This window comes from Trichechus manatus, unplaced genomic scaffold, assembly GCF_000243295.1.
Source record: "Trichechus manatus latirostris isolate Lorelei unplaced genomic scaffold, TriManLat1.0 scaffold00031, whole genome shotgun sequence".
In the NCBI taxonomy this organism is placed as follows: domain Eukaryota; kingdom Metazoa; phylum Chordata; class Mammalia; order Sirenia; family Trichechidae; genus Trichechus; species Trichechus manatus.
The window spans coordinates 7439546-7459767 of NW_004443967.1; the positions used below are offsets into that span (position 1 = coordinate 7439546).

Here is a 20222-nt window from a genome sequence, read left to right on the forward strand (position 1 = left end):
ACCAATAAATTAAAATACTTAGGAGTTCTTACGAGATATCCATGAGGACCTCTGCCCATCCCATACTTCTCACTCACATTAAAAAAGGTATTTTAATCATAATAAAAAAGATTGTTGCATGTTAAAAAGGGACTTAAAGGAAGAGGCTTCAGAGAAGAAGAGGAAGATTGTGGAGAATTCAAACCAGCTTACTACTGCTATCTGCTTCTGCTGTCACCTTTCTGCGACGCAAAATCCTCTCTAACTCAGTTTCACTGTTTTCAGTGTCAAGGGATTTTAAGCTTCTTGAACTAGTGGATTTGTTAAGTGTCCCCTAAAGCAAAAACAAAACAAAAACAAAAAGGTTAATGTCTTAATACAATATACAAAAGAATATAAAAAAAAAATCAAATCACCAAAACATTACCAGAATTTGAATGGAATTAAGAATTAAGGAACAAAATTAATTTGATATATTAATGTTCATATCTTCAGCAACACTTAGTGTTGGATCATTTAAGATGATGCTACAACTGATGGTATAAACTCTAGCTTTCACATCCAAAGAACAGTACAAGAACATCTCTTGATGAACTAATGACATGAAATTCAGTAGGGGGAAGGTACTTGATGATTAAGATTCTGATGTGTGCTGATCCCATGGAGAAGAGAATAGCCATACGGAACTCACCTTAGAAGAACATCTTGAAACGGCCGCCATGTGCTACTGAACCCAAATCCTTGTGGCACTGAAAAATGTGGGGCTTACTCTTCAGGCAGCGTGACCATGGCCACACACCTGGTAACAGTGCTGTCACGGCTGCCAGAGGAGGCACAAAATGATCTCCAGTGGCCCACCCAAAGAAATGGTTCACTGAGCATACACTGACTTCAGTGTGAAAGAGGAAAGGTTATAGTCATATAGGGAGGCAAGGAAGAGCCAGGCTTCTTAATTCCACCTTCCTAACAGAGGAGGGGAGCCCTGGTGGCACCGTGGTTAAGAGCTCAGCTGCTAACCGAAAGGTCGGCAGTTTGGATCCACCAGCCACTCCCTGGAAACCCTGTGGGGCAGTTTTACTCTGTCCTATAGGGTCATTATGAGTCGGAATCGACTCGACAGCAACGGGTTTAACAGAGGAGATAAGCTCTGGTGGCGCAGTGGCTAGGTGCTTGGTTGCTAATCGAAAAGTCGGTGGTCTGAACCCACCAAACGCTCCATAGGAGAAAGATGTGGCAGTCTGCTTTCATAAAGGTTTACAGCCTTGGAAACACTATGGGGGCAGTTCTACTCTGTTCTATAGGGTCACTACGAGTCAGAATTGACTTGACGGCAATGGGTTGTGAGTTTTTTTTTAACAGAGGAGTCAGTGAATGTATCCAGGGCCCAGAAGATTCTGAAAAAAAAACAACAGATGCCACAAAGCTGTGCTCCTGATGAAACAGATATCAGCTTTAAGAAGACAGAGAAAGACCGTCGCGATGGCTCGCTGCTCTGCTACCCTAGGAAGTCTGTTATGGAGGGAGAGCTATGGTTTTCCATCTCCATTACCAGCCACATAGGTGTTTGTACAGAACACTGGGTGAAGTACTTCTTCACAGTTAGACGTAAGGACTGGCACCACACCATCACAAGTGGTCCATTTGTCTTTCCTAAGAAATAAAGGCCTACTATTTCTTTGAAATGGTCCTCCTCAACTGTGCCACAGGCTTAAAAAAACAAAAACAAAAACTAGGAGAACCACAATCTTTTGATCAGAGCAAGTGAGAACCTCAAGTATGGTATAATTTGCCAGACTTCATGCCAGACTCAGAAGGCAGCTTTTGTCCAAGGCTAACAACCAGGCCAGCCTTTGTAATTTCTAAAGTTACTAAGGGTTTGTCTTCTTCCTGCCAAACTCCTGAAGGGTTCTAAGAATTCTACTGCCTACAGATGGTAACCCATGTTTCTTCTTTAGCCAGTAAAACAAAAAAGAGTTGCTTGGAGAATCAGGGGGTTATGAATCTCAAATGATACGGGTTATTATGTCATTCTGGTTAGAAAAGGTCCCCCCACAACTGTGTAAAATTATAGAAAAGGAACCTGTTGTCAGGGGAGAAACTGCTACCAAGGTTAGGAGATTGCATTCTTTTGTTGTCAGCTGCCTAACCAAAACTGATGTGTAAAATATGTGGGTAAGTCTCATATTTAATCAAGCATATGATACTTTTTCCCCTGGAAACGCCTCTCTTTTGCTTTTCATTTATTGCAAAAATCCCTAAGACAAATACACAGGAACATCATATCACATGTAACACTCTAACAGCTGACTTCACAATTGAAAAATGACATGATTTGGGTTATTTAATTATTAACAATGCAGATCTGCATCCACTCACTGAATAGTCATATAGTAAGGTATGATTGACCCTGACAAGGTAGAGAAAACAGAACTAAAGCCACTTCAGATAAATTCGAAAAATGTACTAGAACAACTAGTCCCAAATCATTTGTGTTTATAATTTTTAAAAATGTACCATCCGTATCATTTGTTAACAGATACTTGAAAATTTTACAGCCATTACTATTAGAATAACTCATAAAACTAATGATTGTTTGAATGTCAAGGACATTCTTGTGATTTTCCCAATGGCTGTAGTAAATTCAAGGAAATGGTGTGTGTGTGTGTGTGTGTGTGTGTGTGTGTATACACATACACTCACATATAACTTCCAAGGATATCTTTAATTATTAAATTCATCTTTCACAATATTCTCTATTTTTCATGTGGATAACAGCATCATTTCCCCAAATTCCTGACTGTGGTGGGCTGCCTCTCATCACACCTGATACTGAAGGAATCCTTCCACCACATTCTAATCCTTGAATCCCAAACTTCTTTCTTCACTTACTGACTGAAGTGGTTGATTCAGTTAATATATGAGAACACTTTAAATGTAGAGGGAACTATGAAAGAAAGCTTTCTGTATGACTCTCAACTGAAATGATCAAGAACCCCAACTAACAAAGCACCAAGATTATCTTAATTATCTATTTATATTAGAATCATAGAATTTAAGAATCAAAAATTGCCTTAGAAACCATGTGGTACATACAATTCCTTTGCTCTACAGATAAGAGAACTCAAACTCAGTGAGCCTCAGAGTCTGGGCTGCGTCCCACAAGTTCATGATAGAGCTGGATCTGGAATTTAGAGTTTCTCATGCCCAAACCAGTACTCTTTTCTACTTTAAACCACTGTGATTATTTATCAATCTTAGTTTCCATGTCGGTTAAATGTTCATAATAATGACTAATCTGTCAAGTGGAAAAATTAGTCAATAATTTCTAAGTACTCTGAAAAACTGAAGATGTTTGAAAAAGACCCATACAAGAATTTTTTTTAAAGGTTGCTTTTGGCAGTGATTATGGGTGATGGTAGCACAACATGATTAATATAATTAATATCACTAACTTGTACATGTAAAAAAATGTTGAATTGGCAAATGTTATGTATATTTTTACAACAATATAAAAGCTGCTTTTGTCTCTGATTTAGAGTCAACTGAATTTGGAAAGAGAATTTTAGATTAATTTGTACTTATTTGTTCTTCAGAAATCACCATTTTCACTTAGAGTGGCTTTTAAATGACGGAGGTGACTCAAGCAGTCTTCTAGACCTCAAAACCCTGTGTGACTATGACAAATAGACTACATATATTTTATTTACAAAATACACAGGTTTAAAAGTGGGAACAGGCTTGGAAGAATGAATTTCGTCAACACTGAGACTTTAAAAATTAGCTTGAAAACTGTACAACTCAAAGTAGAGTGAGGTTTTCCACCTCCCTCTAACCCAGAGATTTGTTTTCTATCCACGTGCTAACTCTCAGAGGTAGGTCAAATCTCCAGGTTGTGGATGTACTTTACAACACAAGCCACATTCTGCTTCAACCAAACACTCCCACAATGAGTTTTTTCCAGGTTTCTGTTCTATAGCAGAACCAAACACGGTATTACTTGGTTCAACATATAGGCACTCAGTATACAATCTGTAGGCCTTTCACATTCTTTCTGCCATGTTTGTTTCTCACATGCCACAACTGTGAGGTTGGTATTGTGTGCTTTATTGGGTACAAACTTTGATAATCCTAAGTCTGATCTCCAGCAAGAAGCACCAACAAAGCCCCATCTGCTGGGTGGGCTAAACCAGGGGATGCCTTTCTATCTTACAAGAATTTGTAAAGTGTTGTTGGCCCTGGGTGACTGGAAGTTACCAGTGTTGCCTCAAGGGAAATTTCTATGTGCCGTTTAGCAAAGAAAAGTAGGAGAGAGATCATGAGCTGGAATTTTTTTTAAATTAATCCAAAGAAAGAATATTTCCAGAACAATGCATCAATGCCAGATAATGTACAGTATTCTAATGATAGATCGAGGACCAGGAGGAGGGGGGCAATTTACAGAAAAGGAAGCTGTTTCTCGAAATTCATAATTGGTAAATTATTTCACAGATTTCTCTCCTTAAAGTGACAAAAATTACAGTGACTATGATCTTTAAGAGCAATGCTGTAATTCAGTAAGCTTACTAGCATCCAGCATTATAGGATGGGAATGGGTAATCAAATATTAACATATGGATCTCATGTGGACATCCAATTTTTCAAATAAATCTAAGTTTTAGAAAGTTCAAACTCTGTATGATTTTCTCTTTCTCTGATGATCCAGAACTACATCCAGGACTTCACAGCACCCCTGGGCATCCTCCTGAACATGAATTATCATTATGATGTGGAGACAACAGAAGGAACTGTGGATAGGGAGTTCTTAATGCAATGCTGGACAACAAAACCTTCTGATTAAGGAACCCATCAGATAATAACCACATGACTTTCTAAGTGGCTTTAATACTTTATTCTGTAGGGAGACCACCACTGTTAGCCAGTGATACACCTCTCTTCAGTGTTAATCCCACCCACCTAAAACTAAAGCCAATTAATTAAGCCGTTCTGAGTTAAGTCTACTGTTTAAAGACACGCTTGATAAAAATAATTTTGTTTACCACAATTATGTGGATGTCTACATGCAACGCATAATTAGCACAGTAATGACAAACACTGGCGTACTTATTCCTCTACCTCTGCCTCCATGTTTGTTGACTTACTGTGCATAATAACTGGTGTTGGGACTGTAACAGGATCAGAGAACAGAGCTCTCAGTATCTGAAACATTTTCTAAGTGAGGCGTTTGTCTCTGAATCCAACTGTTGGAGAAGGCGGTAGCCATTTATTTCACTGGCAAAAACTCACACTTTGGAAAGCAGAAATATGAGTAGAGATGGGCACTCGGTGTGCTCTCCAATGTGTGTGAATTACCCCTAGGAAATGCAATTGGTAACATAAAGAGAAGGATTCTTACTTTACTCTATAGTTTATCGTCACAGAATTTTTTTAAACTGCGAGAAAAAGCAGACTGTGTCCCTGAAACTAACATATTTGGTAGGAGCTCAGATTTACATTTTAGGTGCCAAGAACTCCACTCTCATGCCCCAAAATAAACCACTATCCATTCCAGAGCTCCACTCCATTTCTGTCATGAATAAACATGTACTGTTCCTCACACGTAGTAAGACACTTTATCTTCAAGCTATTACACCAGGATTGAAAGGCAAGAACGGGGAACAACGATTTTGGTGACCATGTAGCCACTATCTGAAACCAGTTATGGCTAAGTCTTGGAGTAGAAAGCACCAAGTGTTATTTGATACATTATTAACACCTGCAGTGCAGAAGTCCATCCATACAATCAAGTAAACTGTCCAAAGAAATGAGGCTCACTGTAAATGGAAATAAAACATATCCAAAACAACCATTTACAAAAACATTATAAAACATTTTCCCTTAATTTCCCTATTAGCTAAGCAGTAAGCTGAGATGTGTTCTTACCAGTATTCCTTTTAGTTCATTCACTGCACTTTCAGAGCCTTTGGCAGATTCTGGCTACAATTTTAAAAAGAAAAAAAAAATTACTGAATAATACAATTCTAAACATTAAACGAAGATTGCTACATGGCAAAGTGCTGTTAGTCTATATTGGTGATAGGTATGACTATACTTATTTTTTTAATTAGGTCTATGTCTTCCGGTTAGGAAAAATATTAGCCATGTTAGTGCTCCCTGGTGACAATTAAGCAGAAAATTAGCAGTTATGTTCAAAGCAACAGGACTCAGCCTACTGCCTTCTAAATATCGTTTTGTTATCCCTTGGTTATCGTAGATAGAAAGGATTTGGTAAACGCTAGATTTTAAAGATTCAACTCCAAATTATTCACAACGTTTTAAAATAAACTTTTCTCCACCTGCATTGCTGGACTGATGCCAGCAAGCTAGGGACAGAAAGAAGGCAGAGCAGAAAGCGAGCGACAAGCAGGAAACTTCTCTTAGCTCCGTCAGCTTCAGGCGATGGCCAGCTTACAGAGGACAGGCATATCTTGCTTCAGGAGTTTCACACTGGTGGAGTCAGAGCCAGGACTAGTGAAGAACCTTGCTTACAGGAGAATGTTAGCATCGCCTGTTGTCAGAACAGTAAAAGGCTTCAGAAGGTCCAACCACTCCATCTTACTTACGAGGAAAGTTAGGCCTTGAGGAAGGCAGTAGTTGAGTCCGGTGTCTTGACTACAAGACAGTTAGTTCTCTTATGGCCCCAGAACAAAGTAATCTGAAGTGAAGTTGTGGGTAATATTTGCCTGCCTGCCCCACAATACCTAACAGTCTCAGTGGATCCCTCAACTAATGTAAGAAAAAGCTGGCATGAGACCCTCATGAAAAAGAAGATCTAGGATGACCTCTGACCTCCCCCGTACCACTTCCTTTCACAAAGGCTAGAGATGAAGATTAATCCTGAAAGATATAGTGAAGGGAACTTCCCAAGCTCCTTATGCCTGAAATAGAAGTCAGGTTATTTCTCTCCCATCAAGAAATGAGAGGTGATCAACAGCAACCTATAATCCTTCTCTCTCAAAAGAGAATAAAAGAGTAAGATCTCATTTCAATTAAAAAACAAACACACAGAGAGGGAGAGGTTTGCTGCTCAAGTATAAAGTAGACTAAGGCATTAAAGTTTCATAGCGCAGGTTTTCTGTGAAACACGCATGCTCTCGATGCCAGTCACAAGCTCTAGCACGCTAATTTTAACCACCCCAGCACCACCACCAACTTCAAAGAATTTAGAAAAAATGCAATTAAATTAGTATTTTCAAGGCAGCCTTGACTTCTGCAGGTAGACGGTGCAGGTGACAAGCTGTGACTTTGGAGCAAGTGCCCTGCTGAAAGGCATTCTCAGAAGTGCTGCCATGCCACTGAAATCGCCCTCGGAAAGCACAAGCCCTTTCAGGCATGGACCGCATACTCTCCTAACGTCTGCCATCTCAGAAGGGCTGATGCTAACGGGGGAAGCAGTCTGGACTTGAGCATGCAGTGACCATTTGCTTTTGATGTTACTGACCAGGTCATTCAGCACCACATCTACATAGTTTAATGACTACCAGCGAATAACCCAGCTGTCCACTGATCCTGGCTCAGCTGCTTTCCAGATTTGGAATTGACATTAAAGAATGTGTAACTGTTGGAAGAGTCACGAGAAGAGAGAAAGTACACAGTGATATTCTGAAAATGAAAGCCAGTCCGGAACATTGACTGCTTACGATTTACCAGTTTTTCAACACTTTTTCTTCCTAAACTAATTTCATGTTTCTTTATGAGACTGCACTTTTCTCTAGTAATAGTCTGGTTTTGCTTATTCTTTCCATAATAGTTGTGACATGGGAGTCATAAAAATGTACTCTTCTCAAAGGTTCTGTTTATTCGCTGCATTTTAAAGTACTTTCACATCCTTTTTTCCATTTGATCCTGACAATCACCTAGTAAGTCAGGGCTGCTGTGTCCATTTTGTGGAGAAAAAGCCGGGACGGGGGGGGCGGGGCACCTGGGCGATGTTGCAAAGGCCCCAACGTCAGCATCAGTGTTCCCCACTCGCCCACCAGACACCAGCTCTGAAACTCTGAAACAGCTATGCCAACTGGTCCCACACACTCAGTTTCTCTTCCTGTTTTACACTCAGGCCCTTACTCAGAAAACCGCTCTCAGATCGTTGGCACAAGAACTACTCTACACGGTTGGCCAAAGTTTCCTTTTCACTAGATGTGAATCTGCTCTTGCAGCTGAGAAGCATTCTTTCCCTCTTTCCAACCCCTACTCCGTGCAGGCGCGCACCAGGGCCACGCCTGCCTTCCTGCCATCTTGCCTGCCTATGACACAGTGGCAACTTTAGAAGCCCAGAGGAATCTGCAGAGAGCAGGCATGATACTTAGGGGCCACTCAAGCAGTTAAAGAAGAAGACAGACAGCCTTGAGAGAGAAAAGAGCCATAAAAGTTTGGGTTAAAAAAAGAGAGAGAGAGAAGATGCAGAAGGAGAAGAAACAGCACCAGCCTGTGGATACCGAATTAGAGTGAGGAAAGAAAGAACGTTTTTCAAGAAAAATGTCAAAAACTCTAATATTGGGTCTATTTAAATGGGGCACGCATAGAAAGGGAAAGAAGGGCTGAACAGACTCTAGGAGCCACCACGGATCCTGGAGCGCTCGCTGCAGCCTAGTTTAGTTGACAGCTGATTAGATACAGATGAAATGTTCTCCTTGAAATGACCTGGAATAAGTAACTCTTGACAATCAGTCCTGATGTAGCTTTCATCAAATTTCAAATTTTTACACTTAAAATAGAAACAGCAAGGACAGAGGAAGAGGAGAGAGAAAAAAAAAGGGGGGGGGGGCATTTAACCACTCCACACCTTTGCTTTCGGTCTGCCGGTCTGATTAACTGGTCTAAGATGAACTCCTTTTTTAATTCTATCCATCATCTCTTCAACTGCTTGCCTCTTCAGATCTGTGACTTCTTCAGCTGTTCAAAGAACACACACATAAATCATCTTCTATTACAAAAAAAAAAAAAACAGCTACATCCTATATTTGGTGACTCAGAAAGACTGCACTATGTAATTAATCTCAGTCATTTTTCAGAAAGAATCACAGATCACCAACCATTTACTAAGGTTAGCATAGCTAGCAGGTAGCAACTTTTTTTTTTTTAAATAAAATATCTGATCAGAAAAATAAGTTATAAAAATTAAGATCAAATTCATAGCATGGAAGTCAATACTGGCTTACCTATATTAGAACATAATTAAAACGAATTTTCTTCTGTTTGTCAGAATGTATAGACTTTAGGTCTTTAAAAACTCAGCTTTGTACCTAGTTCCCAAAAATCATTCATCTTTGCCTCAAAGATGTTTTTATAACTTGCCGTACGTCCTCTGTCAAAGAATTAGCCCACAGAAGGAATAGCCAACAAAAAGTCCATTTGAAAAAAGATCGAAGAGATCTTTTCCTCACAGGAAGAAATCCATAGTTAAAAGATCTGCAGCAAACAGGTAAAATCGATTTTCAAATTGCCATCTTTCGTTTAGGAATCATGTGGAAAGGAAACATTTAAGCAAACCTTTTTCGAGTCTTTTTAAATTGTCCATGTTAAAAGAAAACATACATTTAGAAACAATGGCAATTAAGTAAATTTGAAAAAAATTTTCAATTGTCTATTGTCTAACCTTTGCGTTATCTGGCTTCAAAAACAATAAAGCTGCTGAGATGTACATGAATTAGGTGACTGCAACTGAGGTGAGCCTAACCCTGCTGATTAGAGTAGCGAAAACTGCCTCTTTTGCAGACTGGAGCTTGGCCAAAAGCAAAGAACCATTTTGTAACATTTATCACCATTAGTGCAGACCCAGATCTTGTGTGTAACTAGTTGAGTCAATTCCAACTCATGGTGATCCCATGTGTTACAGAATAGAACTGCTCCATAGGGTTGTCTTGGCTGTAATCTTTATGGAAGCAGATCGCCAGGCCTTTCTTCCCTGGTGCCACTGGACAGGTTTAAACTGCCAGCCTTTAGGTTAGGAGTAGAGTGCAAACCATTTGTGCCACCCAGGGACCCTTACATCTTGTGTTTATCTCCAGCTAATTCACCCTCGACCAATATATTTAAGTTTCAATAGCTCATAAGGGCCTTCCAATTAGTATCCTTAAAGACTCCACATTGCCTGGCATATGGTGGGCACTCAACAAGTATCTACTAACCGACTTACTTCTTCCAAAGTTTTGGCTTTAAATGGCTATTAATATTTTTACTGTTTGAGCAGGACTGACTAAGCCCTAAAAGGGTGGCTTCTAAATAGAGGTAATCACAATTATATCCCCAAGCTAATTAGCAGTAGTATCAGGCTTTGTGTCAAGGAGGCTTAAATCATAGCTTCTTTTTCTGCGACATGGCCAACTTCACTCTAATCCTGGGCAGTCACTCCTCCTGTACAAGTGCCTGGAAGAGCAACTAAGAGAGTCCAGAAAGTTATCCTCATCTCTGCAGCCCCACAGTGATGGGATCCCTGCTGCATTCATTTACCGTACAACCTAGATTTTCTGATATCGTCCTGACTTCAAATACTGCTTTAGTCGTCTTCACAAGCCGTTGAAATGCTGAGAATTAACATTTTTCAACATCCAAACATTTCTGGACCCCAAAACAGTATATTTTGCCAGGCAATGTGGGAAATATGGCCACCAAAGTAAGAACTCATCCACCAGCAAATGAAAGGCAAAAATGTGGGTTGATCAACCATGTGCCCATAAGTAGCATGTTCTTGGGCAACTTCTGCTGATGGCTCACAAACATCAACAAGGGGACACACAAGGTAATTACTACGGGAGGAAATTCATACACTCATTCATACATTCGTTCCATCTTATCTGAATACCCAGTCTGCACTACAAAGTGCTTTTGCTGATCCTATCCATAATCAGGAGCTACAAAACCCAGATCTGCCATTCAGGCACCTGGTATGGGTATGGGATTCATTCAAGGGAATTTAAAAAATATCTTCAAAAAACATCTGATTTTCAGAAAGGCTGCCATTTTGAGTGGGACTGAGAAGCGCTGAATGGCGATAGGAACACCGCCTACAAACAGATTAGCACTCTGTAAGGAATGACTGAAACCCAATTAAATGCACCATACAAAAACTAATTAAGGCAGACAGATGGAGAATTATGGTCAACACCATTCAAATCTGCTACAGCATCTAACATAGCAGGAATTTAAAGTAGTTTTTTATATTTGCTTGCCAGAATCACAGTGATAATTCAGAGAAGTGCCACTATCTGTATTGTGGACAGATTATAAACCAGGCTTTAATTTCTCAGCCTTTTTTCAAATGTAAAAGCTTAATTGGTTTTAAGGAAAAGAAATCGCTCTTATCAGATTCCCGACTCAGGCACAATACAAGGGCGATGCTAGCTACACAAGCCTTCTCTTGGGCCAAACCTGTTTTTGAACTAGCAAAAAGCAATCTATATGAACTTCCAAACTATTAAGCAGTTCTAATAAATCGGCAAGAATCGCCTACAGAGAGCTCATGGTATGTTTGCAATTCTTTCTACAATCACACAGTTAGTAATTGTCTCACAAAGGCATGTAATCAGGGGGACAATGGAAATATGCAGGATACTGGAGATTAAAGCAAAGGGACAAATGAAGACGACAGGTCTAATGTTATTGAACTGCCACAGGAAAATAAAATCAAATGTTCTTTGAGTTAGTGCTTCAAGGTCAGCCTTGGATCAGAAAGCTACGTGTAATTAAACGAGGCTTAAATTTTAAGACCCACTTAAAAAATAAGTGAGTTCCTTAAAATTAAAAAAAAGACCCACAGACAAAACCATCATCGCGTTGCTCAGAAAAGCCTTTGGTTGTTACCTAGCAGAAACTGCAATGATTTTTTAAATTCCACAGGAATTAAGTCTCTTTCACTAATATTCTTAAAAAGGCATTAAAAAAATCTTATTCTACCATGATGTATAAGATCTCTAAGGGCACATTATGGCTGAATAAGTTTGAAGCGACCTATGGTCCTAAAGTTAAGGCAATTCTCTTAGCTACAGTAATCACAAGAACCTGCAGAAAGAGGCTCCCCTCCATCCTGCAGAGGGTGACAGGTACCTTTCCTTTTTTTTTTTCTTTTTTAAGTTAGCATTTTGAGTATTTTCTATGTGCTAGGTACTATTCTAAATGCTTTTCAAGCTGTGAGACTCCTCAGTTCTCACAACCCCATGACACTGGTACAACGATTACAACTTCACTCTACAGATGAGCAAACTGAGTCACAGAGGTAAGAAAATACCAACAAAGTCATGGCTGAAACGTGTGGTAAACAGCAGGCATATACCTCCGAGTCCCAGAACTGGCCCAACAAATGCACTGGTGTCAAGATTAGAGCTGTTAACTTCAAAGTTTGAAATGATTTCTTACATTCAGACCTTACAACTACTTCTAAAATGTTCCACAGACTTTCTCCACAATCAAGCGTTCAAAGAGCCATAACCGAGCAATAAGTTTCCCCTCATATGCTCTGAAAAGCATACCAACTATACATTAAGAGCCATCATAAGATGTCACCGTAAGGACGAAAACACAGTGAGAGCGAGACTGGGCCCTGCGTCATAAATGCACGCCCGTCAGAGTCACAGGTGATGCCAGTGGGGGATACTCTACACGGGTTCATCATGGATTTAATTATGGTTGGTTTACTCACTCAACAACTATTTTTCAGTGTGAGCTATGAACAAGACACTAGAAATAATGCCTTCCAGGCAGCAATGCTGCTCCAGTACACATCCATGAGGGAAGTATGATTTAGGGCTGCTCGACTAAAATTCCTTGAGCAACAGAGAATTATACTTCCGTGTCAGTATCTCTGTGTAGAGTCTCAAAATAACAATCCAATAGCCCAAGGATATCAGAGAAAATACTGCCACATTTCATGAACTGTAAATGAAATATCATTTTTGTAAGGAAAATGCTATGGCTCGTAATACTGGGGATTGAGAAGTTCTAGAATCTTTTTTTTATTTAAGGGGACGGTTGAGGATGACAAACTGATAATGGAATCCACTTCACGGGAAAAATCATTTCCTTCTGACTGCCTCCCTGACCCTCTAAAACATGCTGATTGTCCAAAAACAAGATTGAAACAAGCAACATTGAAATTATGGTGTCAGGGGAAGCTGAGAGTAAAACTAGGATCCAGGCTGCCCTGCAAATCACCAAATGCAGGACTGCTTCTGAATCCAGCAATGCCTTGTGCAAAGCAGAATTTGCCTTTCAGCCCCACTGCTGTTCAGAGGAAGGACAACAAAAGACTGCAGGAGGTAGGCACAGAAACTACAGGTGAAATCAAACAGCTCTGTCTGAAATGGTGCTGGAAGGTGCCTGGCTAGGAAAGAAAACACCAAGTCCAAACTTCATTCAATATATGTGAAAGCCGAGAGAGGCTATGGCAATGAGCAAACCCTCAAAGAACTTGCAATCCATTCAGGGGAAGAGATGTGGAAATCACACCAGGGCAGGGGGCAGGATGAGAAGACATTAAATCCACACTGTAATAGCAGTTGAAGCAAAATGCTATAGCAACACACAGCAATGAGCCGTTCGTTTTGGATTATTAGTAAACACTAGCAAATAGAAGGAGGAGGAGGAGGAGTGTGGTTCACACAGGTACTTTGGCTGGAATCTGCAGAGGGGAAATGGCATTAGACCAGCACCTTGCCTAAGGAGGAGGCTCTAACCAGAGGAAGGGCAGGAAGGCAATTCTGGATGGAGTGAAAACAGCAGCAAATGCACAGAGGCCTTAGAGGTTAGTGCCCAGCCACGAGGGGCTGGACAGATGTAATGAGAAATGAAGCTGTAAGTAAAAGCAGAGAACCTTCTATAAGCAGACTACAGTCTGGACTATCTGGATGCAGTAAGGAGCATGGAAATGGCATGAGGTGTAGGAGAATGTGATTAGACCTCTGATCTCAGAGTGTCACACTGCCAGATATGTAGAAGTGGCTGGACTGGACCAAGACACCTAGAGGCAGGAAGAGGGGCCAAAAAGAAGCTTTCACCAGTCTGGGCTTGAACCAGGCAAATCCACCATGCTTTGTACGTAGTAGGCATTGAGCAAACATTGTTGGGTTGAATTTGGGTTCTACAGCTCTCAGCACAAAGGACTGAGACCTGGCCCCAGCATTCAAGTTTTTGCCCTCACTGTGGCTATGCACCAAACTACTCTTGGCTCTGTGAACTGATTGCTCTTAGCCACCTGGTGCCTCTGCTCAGCAAGAAGGCTGTTCTCCCTCCATTCCCATCTCCTCGGATTATCCTCTCAACAGATTCCAAAGTCTCATCGATTTTACTTCCCTAAATAATTCCTGAATTTATACATTTCCTTCTGTCTCTACTGCTCCCCCTCATCTAAGTCTCTGTCAACTTTCATCTGAACAACTGCGATAGTCTCGCCCCATCCACTCTTATCCCTTTAGTCTGTTCTCTGTTCTCTCACTGCAGCCAGGGTGATTCTCATCATGTCACACTATTGCTTTAAACTTCTACTGTCCCTTAAACTACAACAATAAACAAAAAGAGAGAGAGAGAGAGAGATTTAAAAAAAACAAAAAAACAAAAACACTTCTACTGTCCTCAGGATAAATTCCAGGACCTTGAGCATGGCTTCTGAGGCTCTCCAGGATCTGGCCCCTGCCTAACTATCAGACCTCCTCTCTTGCAAACCATGTGTTCTAGCCACACCAACATTCAGTTTCTATAATATGACAAGCTCCTTCCCCACTCTGGGTCTTTGAATCTGCGGCCCCTCTATCTGAACTGCTGTTACCCTAAAAACCTGCCCCTCGACTTTAAATCTACAAATACTCGGCTTAAACATCAATTTCAGACATCAGTGGTACACCTCCATAAGCTCTTAGAACCTTGTACTCCTCTTCCACTGCGCTCATCAAAAATTGTACTTAAATAATTATATATTGAATTAGATAGTTGCTTGTTTACTTCCTGTCTCCCTCACAATATAACCTCTATCTCTTATATCTCCAGTACACAGCATAAAGCCTGACACATAGTAGGTGCTTGATAGTCTCACTTGCTACCAACTCTTAAGAAACCCGTTGCCGTTGAGTCAGTTCTGACTCACAGCAACCCCAGAGGACAGAGCAGAACTGCCCCGCAGGGTTTCCAGGGAGCAGCTGGTAGATTTAAACTGCCAAACTTTTGGTTAGCAGTCAAGCTCTTAACCACTGGGCCACCAAGGCTCCAACTCTAAGAAGCCTTTCCCAAATACCTCGTTTGGAATTACTCCCTCTCTCTCCCTTCTACTCCCACAGCAACTTGTCCCTTTATTAAAACACATTTTCCAGTACACCTCACATTACAGTGGTGTGTTCACGTTTATCTCCTCTACACAATAAGCTACATGAAGGCAATGACTGTATTTGGTTCGTTTTTATAGCTGTTAAGTTCACACTTCTCCTCTGACAATCTGTTCATAGTCAAAGAACTCAATACATGTATGTGTTAAATGCTGAAAAATTACACATCATCAACTGCTGAAGGTAAACCGAGCGGAGGGGGGCTTACTTGTTTCTGGTTGGGCTGCCTTTTCCTTCTTAGCACCGCTGCCGCTGGGGTGGGATCGTTTCCGGATCATGGACATGAGAGATCTTTGGGAGAAAGAGAAAGATGAACAGGAAATCACTGGATGTCTCATAATCCAAGAAATAAAATGTAGAGATTCTAAATAATCAGTAAAAATCCAACTGTTCTCCAGGCGCATTTGAATGCATAACTAGGATTTAAGTAGCCCACACTTCATTTTTAACAGAAATCACATTAAGGAAGAGAAATATGTCTTATCTCTTTCTGTGTAAAAGTACACTAAATACTCAATGGAGGTAACTGCTACCATCACTAATTCAATGCATACACACTTACAAAGTAAAATGCATACAGAAAAAACTCCAATATCTGCATCTAAAATTCACAAATAACCAATAGCTATCTATGTAACACGCCTGAGGGAGAAGGAAGGATAAAAAAATCAGGGGAGGTTTCATATAAAAAAGCTTTGTAAGTTTTAGTCTATCTATTTGAGAAATATGGGCATGAAAAAATCTGAATCTGCATCAAACAGATCAAATACTTAGGGATAAGGTATATTTCGACCACTGTTTTTCTGGTCCATGTACTAAAAATCTATCTAAATCCAAATCATGAAAAATTTGACCACATTAAAGTTTTAAAACCTCCATATATTAAATGACACCATAAAGAATAAAAAGATAAGCTGCAGAATATATAAAGAAATTCTGCAAATCAATGAGAAAATGCAGACAACCCAGGAGAAAAATGACACAAGCCTTAAACAGGCCATAAAAGAGGATGTCCAGTTATCAACACACACACAAAAAAGGTGCTTGACCTCATTAGTTATCAGGAAAACACAAATTCAACCACACTGAGATACCACTACACATTCATCAAACAGAATTTAGAGTCTGACAATATCAAATGCTGGTGGGACTGTGGAATAACAGGAATAAACTGCTATAACTGGTATAAATTGGTACTCCCCCTTTATCATCGAGTCGATTCTGACTCACAGCGACCCTACAGGACCAAGAACTAACTCACAGGATTTGCTAGGGAGCAAACTGCCACATCTTTCTCCCGTGGCTGGTGGGTTTGAATTGCTGACCTTCAGTTAGCAGTCAAGCGCTTTACCACCATGCCACCAGGCTCCTTAAACTGGTACTACCACTTCGCAAAGCTGTTTGGCATTATCTAGCAGAGCTGAAGCAGCACATATACTAAGAGTCAGCAATTCCACCTCTATATAAATTACAGAAATATGAGAACTTGTGTACCAAAATACACGTACAAGAATGCTCATGTAGAATTTCCATAGCTGTCCTGGCCTGGGAATAACCCAAATATCCCTCAGCACCATAATGGATAAATAAATGTTGGGACATTCATAAAATGGTTTATACAGCAATGAACATGAACTTCGATTTTATAAAATAACATGGATGAATTTTACAAAATAATGTAGAGTGAAAAGAGCACGATACAAATGAATACAGTAAATTCTGAATTATGTAAAGTTCAAAAACAGGCATACATACATATACATGTGTGTATATATATATACACACACACACGTATATATGATACATATATAAAGAGAGACAGACTGATTGATTGATTGGGAGGGAGTTATATTGGGGAAAGAATACACAGGGTACCAGTATTGTTCTAGTTCTTGACTTGGATGGTGATTACATGGGATGTTCCCCAAAAAAAAAATTTACAAAAGAAAGCAAATTAAGAATTGCTGAGTCCTTTCAACTCCACTGTAAATGTCCTCAGTGTGGTGAACTGGATTTGACAAAGTACATTCCTGAAGAAGACAAGGTGGGAAGCTAGCAATGGAAAACATACTTGGAGGATAGGAAAGGCATGATGTTGTCTCTAGAAAAGGGACAAATAGACATACAGAGAAATACTGGCTCTAAGGACGTAATCTGAGGTGTCTTAATCATTGTAATTTTTAGATTTTTTTTTTCCTTCTCACTTCTACTCCTTTGGTTATAGTATTAATCCTTTTCTAATGGCCTTTTCTTAAAATTTGCAAACACACTGGCTTCCCAAACAAACTGGTCAACCTTCCACAAAGCACAGTAAAAAGAAAACCCATCCTTTTCTACCCTGTGAAGTTCTCAGGCCTTATCAACTGGGAAACAATCAAGCATTGAGCTTTTGACTTCATCTAGTTTACCTTCTTTGAGCTCATAATGACCCAAAAGGGAAGTAAATTATTTTCACAAAAGTTAGAAATTCTCATTTACACAGACCTTTGAAATAGCGCATTTTATTCTAGAAGTATGAAGAATGGAATAATGTAAACTGTATTTGCTCATTTTTCATTTCAGTCAACTGAATGCCAGGAGTATCCCATGTCTACTTGTTACCATTCCATTATAGGGTGGCATTTGAGCCCTGGTGGTGCAAGAGTTAAGAGCTCAGCTGCTCACTTAAAGGTTGGTGGTTCAACCCCATCCCCCAGCTGCTCCTTGGGAGAAAAGACCTGGCAATCTGCCAAGGAAACCCTATGGGGTGGTTCTCCTTTGTCCTACAGGGTCGCTGTGAGTTGGAATGGACTCAACGGCACAACAACAGCAACTCACTAATCAGAGGCCTCTCCTTACCCTCACACAACACTCTCTAATGACGCCACCTCTGAGAGGAAACTCTGAGAGTCCGTATTGTACGTAAAGATTACAAAGCAGGATGTTATTTGCGCTGCTCAGATATTTATATATTTACATGTATTTATATGTTTACATCATTGTAAACCAGCTAAGTGAAAGAAAATGGTAGTTTAAAATGTTCTGAGTCGAAGCATAGGTTGGAGACTGATTCTGTGCCCAGAGAAAAATCATCTGTAATATTAAAAAAGAACCATCTGTCAAGACGAGGCTTAGAGTATCAAGAAAATAAATGGGGTGGGCCTCACAGGACAGATGAGAAACTAGGACAAGACATCTGAGGCCAATAATCTGAACCTCTGGCCATCACTGCCCCATTTCACAGCCATATTCAGTTGAATGGATAAAAGCTTCAAGCAAGTGCCACTCCAAGATGGAACCATTCAGTGGATAATTTTCACCTCAGAGTTCTTTGAGAAGTGTTCATCCCTCTCCCCATGAACCACACCTGCCCAGAACCTGTACTTCTTTCACTACACTAGTACAAAATGACCAAGGCAGGCCTCCTTCCTCCATTCTCTCTCCAACCTGTCCTCTAGATTAAATGAGTAGAAAGAGGAGGGAAAAGCAGTAAAGCCACAAGCCCTTGTCTTTTTTTCCCTCTACTTCCACTTCTATCCATGATCCACATCAGGGTAAAATAAATTGCTCAGTAATAAAGTTGGAAAATCCTGATCAGTGGATCTGAAGTCCATTGAAATGCAGTACATATGCAAATATATTCTTAGAGAAGAAAGCACTCCGTACCCAAAAAATTTTTTTTAAAAAACTCTTTTTATGGAAAAATTATGTCCTATATTGTTTAAATTCACCTTCAAATAAAAATCATTCACATAATTCAATGAAATTTTTCTTTAAAGAGCCTTAAAAAAGAGTCCATGCTTTAGACATCCACAGTTCTGAATCCCACATTCATTTCTCAGTTTAACTGTAAAGTGCTCTTTGGGAAAAATTTCCATTTAGGTTATACTTAACTTTTAATTCCAGAGGACCTCAAGGCTTCTGAAACTAAAAATTAAAGGCCAACATTAAGACTGTAATCTCTTTTTAATAGTTCTCCCCCATCACAGACAGAAGTGACCTTTCTTATCAGTTCAAAATTCTAGACCTTCGCAGAAAGATCAAAGTGATGAATTTCCCGTTTTAAATGTCAAATTCAGACTATCTCCTACAGACTTCGCTACCCAGGAGAGAAAGAATTAAAAATAACTGAAATTCTTCCAATTCAGTCTTGGATCGATCACGTGTAAAAATTATTTTGCCTTAAATACTTCAATGGCTTAAAGTAGATTATGTCATACCCTACTCAGTAAGGAAAACTAATGAGAATCTTTTTAAAAGGCAAAGTCCCATTTTCATAGTTGTGTGGGAGGAACACACTACACATTCTATTCAGATGGATCAGCAAAGGTGCAAAGTACGAATAAATGGCCTCGCTGTGTGAAAGGATTAAACAAATCACATGAGTTAATGAAAGGTAAAAGTCCAGCAAAAGTTTAAATGCCATTTGTTCAAGAATAAATTATACAGAAGCAGCTGGCATCATGACACGAGGCGGTAAGCTGTCACCAGGACACAGGGGTTGTCTTATGGAATTGTGAATGGTGGAATGCAGAAGGACAAAGAAGGCAGGAATTTTGACCCTAGGTCTCCTCCCAGTATGTCTTGTGTGGAAGTCAGGCATTCAGTACCATCAAGTCACCTTGGCCTTCAGAAAAAAGTTCCTTCCTGTCTACATATATGATTTCCTGTTGCAAGAATTTAAACATCATTCATTCCTCTTTCTATGGAAGGTTCCTCTCTCAGCATTTTTAAAGGTTTAAATATGAGGTTAGGGATAAAAAAAATTATCAGTACTTTTAGTTAAGTATTAGTTTATGATAATTAGCACTTTAGCACTTTTATTTTAAAAATAATTGGCCAAATGGGAGTTTTTCAAATTCAAATTATTGAGAGAAAAAGATAAAAACATTCCAGAGAAGCTCAAAACTCCTTGGTATTAGT

The 20222-nt window shown here is 39.8% G+C and overlaps 1 protein-coding gene across 3 annotated transcripts in view; it reads right to left on the bottom strand.

The window, feature by feature from the left end:
* SHTN1 (shootin 1) overlaps positions 1-20222 on the bottom strand; it is a 99067-nt gene that overhangs the window by 20730 nt on the left and 58115 nt on the right. For all 3 annotated transcript variants that reach the window (XM_004374878.3, XM_023729984.1, XM_023729986.1), the window contains 4 exons: positions 15529-15611; positions 8798-8907; positions 5899-5952; positions 193-313 (listed from right to left, as the gene is read on the bottom strand). In XM_004374878.3, the coding sequence (XP_004374935.2) occupies positions 193-313; positions 5899-5952; positions 8798-8907; positions 15529-15611 (368 nt within the window). The remainder of the gene's footprint in view (positions 1-192; positions 314-5898; positions 5953-8797; positions 8908-15528; positions 15612-20222) is intronic.